The sequence below is a fragment of the Austrofundulus limnaeus genome, unplaced genomic scaffold, assembly GCF_001266775.1.
Source record: "Austrofundulus limnaeus strain Quisiro unplaced genomic scaffold, Austrofundulus_limnaeus-1.0 Scaffold2, whole genome shotgun sequence".
In the NCBI taxonomy this organism is placed as follows: domain Eukaryota; kingdom Metazoa; phylum Chordata; class Actinopteri; order Cyprinodontiformes; family Rivulidae; genus Austrofundulus; species Austrofundulus limnaeus.
This window is the reverse complement of record NW_013952404.1, coordinates 7,516,365-7,520,655: the sequence shown is the minus strand read 5'-3', so window position 1 is coordinate 7,520,655 and position 4,291 is coordinate 7,516,365. Positions and strand designations below refer to the sequence as shown.

Sequence of the window (4,291 nt, the reverse complement as noted above, 5' to 3'; positions counted from 1 at the left end):
GGATAAAATAGAACTTCTATATAAAACATTGTTTTATTAATATGTTATAAAGATTAAATTTGTCTGTAAAATAGGTCAAAATTATGTTTTGTGCAATAAAAATGACTAATTTGTGTTGGAAAAATTATTTTGATTTGAGAGCCAAACTGTAAAATATAAAGATGTGGAAAACTTGAAGATTTTGCAAATTCCCACAACATAAACACATTTAACACTGAAGTTAACAGACCAGAAACAAACAAACAAACAAACAAACAAACAAAAGGTCATGAATATAAACAGCTCATTGGGGAGAATAAAAACCTGGAGCTCTGAGTTAAAACTGATCCATGCAGAAAGTTTAGCTTCAGAAGTTTAACAGTCGTATTTTCAAGTGACGCACAGCTGTGACCTCTGACCTCATTGATAACAATATTAAAACCATGCTGTCAGGCTGTACAAGTGGCTTTTATTTCCCCCTAAAGAATTTGACAAAAACAACAGTTTCCACTGTGTTGTGTGAATTAGGAGCGGTGGATCATCACGCATCCTCTCCTTGTCCGTCTCGTTTGATCCAAACATCTGGTAAATCCGGTTTGCTATTAGGTAAAATGACCGCCTCCTCGTTGCGGCCTGCGCTCATTTCGTAAACAGTTTCCTTCAGGGACAGCCTCAGCGTGTCTCTCTTCCCGTTGAGGCGTCCCGGTTGCAGCTGCAGGTTGGAAGGCCCGGCCTCAGCGTCACTCAGACATGTTTCACAGGAGTCCTCCGGACCCTCACAGGAGCTCTGAGACCGGGAGGAGAGGGTCTCCTTGTGGGCACTCTGACTCGTGTCCTTACTCACAGAAGGCTGGTCAGTGGTCTCCATCGTGTGGCTGATGATGGTCTCCTCTAGGCTTGAAGATGAGGAGGAGGAGCTCCACTTCTTTACCCCAACAGACGGGGCTGTCCAGGGTTTACACAGCAGCCTTCCTGTAGAGGGGTCTGTGTGCAGCAGGGCTACAGAGCGGACTGCATTTTCTCTGTAAGGAGACGAAGTCTGGACGGCCGGCAGTRGTTGACCCATCTCTTCGCTCTCTCTACCCATGCCACTCCTCTCCACGTCTGCACTGAACTCGATCTCATCTGAGAGCACCGAGGGCCGGTTGGACAGCTTGCTGGTGCACGTGCTGTTCTCAAAGCTGTCGCTCAGGCGGTAGGCCAACGGCTGCAGCTCGTACTGCTCTGCCCCCGCGCCTCCGGCCTGTCTCTGCTGGGGATGACGCCGGTGGCTGGGGTAACCTCCCGCRTCTTTGTCGTGACCCCTCCTCCCCCCTCTCGATCCGCCAAAGGCGCCATTGGCAGACGACGCCGGCGAGGGTTCRGAGAAAGCATCCCTCATCGCCGACAGACACGGCAGCGCATTCGTGCCGCAGTTGCCTCTGGGTCCGAAGAAGCAGCACAGGGACTGGAAGAAGAAGGTGGCGAATCCGCACGCCATGTATTTCACCAGAAACAAAAAAATCCCGGTTTTTCTGAAGTGCAAGGCCGTGGCGGGTAACATGAYGATCCCCGTGAAGAAGAAGAACCCGGAAACGATGGCCACGGGACGTCCCATCTTCTTGGTGGCGTGCGCGACCTTCCCAATCCTGTCCGAATGAGGAGCCAGGCTGTAGGACACGCAGTAGTTCATGACAAAGTCAACGGACAACCCCGCTGCTGAGGATATGAACAGGGCCTCGATGCCGCTCAGCTGCCACTCGAGAAGAACGAGGAGGCCGACGGTGACGAACATGCTCCCTCCGACAGCGACCGTCGCGTAGATGCTCAGAGGAATGTTCCAGGTGGTCGAAAGAAACAAAACAAGTGTGAGAGCTACAGAGAATCCGGCGACAACCAGAGTCTCTGAACTTAAAGACTGCTGCAGGTCAAAGAGAGACAGCTGACTGACAAACCAGCCGTTCTCCAGACCCTGCGGCGCTCCTGACATCTCCGTGTTAAACCATGCCAGGAATTCCCAGTAAAAAATGCCGGTTCTGCTGAAGTTGAAGCTGTAGAGGTGCGTAGTTTTGAACGCCAACACGAGTGCAGCAATCCTGCCGTCTGCTTGGAAGAACACGCCTCCGCCATTTGCGGTTTGGCCCTCGGCGTAATTCTCTGCCAGCATGGAGCCYAGGCAGCGCTCAAAGACAGCGGGAGGATAGGGGAAAGGGATGTCACAGCAGAAGTGAAGGGCGTCGTCATTCTCCGAGCACCGCCGGACAGAAATCCAGCMCACCAGCTGCTCCACCAGACAAATYTTATCATCTTTYCTCTCAGGCGATGGAGGGCAATAAAAGCTTTGGTTCTGGACCCGTCTACACAGATCCCTCAACCAAACCTGAGCTTCAGGTCGACTCATGTTGAAGTCAGAGTCMAGGACTAAAGAGCCGTTGCTGTTTGGGTTAAAGTGATCCCCGTTATCGGTGGGTTTGACCCCCCAAACGAGCGTCAACGTAAGGGGTTTGTCCTCCCCGTTGCTCTGCCTCTCGAACATGAACACGTGGCGATACTCTGCGTCGTAACGTTCGAACGGGTGGCTGGAGCGGAACAGCTGTACGGCCCAGCCGTCGAGCGCAGGCATCTTCATGCCCGGGTCCACGCAGGACATGTAGGTGCCCCCGGCAGCCAGCGCCACGAACCAGCACACCCAGATGTACCGGAACTTCACAACCCCYCGGGGCAGGATTTTCAGGAACAGTAAATCAGACATGTCGAAGAGAGCCTGTTTTATCTCTCTCAGCTTCTGCGTGACGCTGAAGATGCACCTCTTGTGGGAARTCGTACCCCAGAAGCCGCTTGTGTTGTTGGAACAGCAGAGCTTCCACGCCGACGCCGCGGGTGACCCTCCGTGGCGCTCGCACAGAACGAACACGCACGGCAGCCACGCCAAAGCCAGCAGCGAGCTGACAAGAGAGGAAATTCCCAGATAAACGGAGAAGCACCTAATTGCTGTGATGCTGCTGAGATAACCGGAGAAAAACGCCGCGCTGGAGGTTAGCCCTGAAGCTAAAATCAAATAGCCCATTTCCTGTAAGGCTCTGTTTACTCTCTTCTCCAGGGAGGCTGAGGGGTTCTGRGTAAGCTGCTGGTTCCAGAAGTCGGAGAAGACAAACGCGTGATTGGAGCAGCTTCCTAAGAGAATCAGAGCTGCTGAGARGTTGACAGTGGGAAAGAAAGCCAGGCGAAACGCAACTTTGTAAAAGAAATAGGAGGTTAGAAGTGAAGCTGTGATTGCCAGAATAGACACTGCTACTATAAAGAAAGAGTGGAGATATAAAACCATGGTGAGCAAAATKGATAAAATAGCTAAGACTGGGTATACCAGGTCTCTCAGCAGGTAATATTTGAACAGGGTTTTCTTGATGCCAAAGTCTATCCCAGTWATAGTTGTGTTGTTGTAGGTCAGATCCCTGCCTTCCAGACTGTTCATGTAGATCTCCATCATGTGCTCTCCTTTGTCCACGGGTAGAAACAGAAGGCTGTATTTCAGCGTCGGGATCTGGTATTCCACCGTCTGCGGACTGAGGAAGTCTTTGTCGACGAGGAAGTGCAGGATTTGGAACACGGCGTGGGACTGTTTACAGCTGGGGGGAACCAAGGAGCAGCTGCCATGTTTGGGTCTCTCCACGCAGGCCTCCACCAGATCTCCTCTGTGATAGGACGGGGCACATTTCCGGAGAAGGTTTAAAGACCCCGAAACCTAGTGAGAAGGAAAGATAACGGAAATTAGACCCACCACGGAGTTTCCTTTTATGTTGTTGCAGTTTAGTTTTTTGGCTAAAGATTGAAGTTTGCCATTTAAAAAGGACAGAAACATTATATAAAAGTTTACATCATGAATCTAATGTTAARTAGAGAAATTGCATTTCCTGCGAYAATGCTAGTGTGAATGTTTCARGCTGAAAACTTTGGCCGAAAGCTGCTGAAATTGAGCTAAAAATATTTTTAAAAAAGTGTTAATGTGAGCACACTTTGAAAAAAGCTAAAAGAAGCAAAAGAAAAAGCCTAACTTTGCAGAAAAACGGTAAAAAGGAGCACAAATCTAGTTGAAAACAGAAAACAGCTAAAGATTATGAGCTAAAATAGCTGAATATAGCTGAAAATATCTGTGAGATGCATAAATAGCACTAGGTGGCAGAAAAAAAGCATAAATAGTAGAAAATAGCAAAAGAATCGCAGAAAGAAGCAGATCTACAACTAAAGTAGCATAAAATAGCTAAAATTAGCATAAAATAAGCAAATGTTAGCAGCCACAAGGTTGTAATTGGCACCCAATTGAAATAGTTATAGT

At 49.1% G+C, this 4,291-nt stretch overlaps 1 protein-coding gene across 3 annotated transcripts in view; it reads right to left on the bottom strand.

The window, feature by feature from the left end:
• Positions 1-6: 6 nt before the first annotated feature.
• Positions 7-4,291, bottom strand: part of disp2 (dispatched RND transporter family member 2) — a 29,677-nt gene continuing 25,392 nt past the window's right edge. For all 3 annotated transcript variants that reach the window (XM_014014083.1, XM_014014069.1, XM_014014076.1), the window contains one exon: positions 7-3,700. In XM_014014083.1, coding sequence (XP_013869537.1) covers positions 521-3,700 — 3,180 coding nt within the window. In that variant the 3' untranslated portion in view covers positions 7-520. The remainder of the gene's footprint in view (positions 3,701-4,291) is intronic.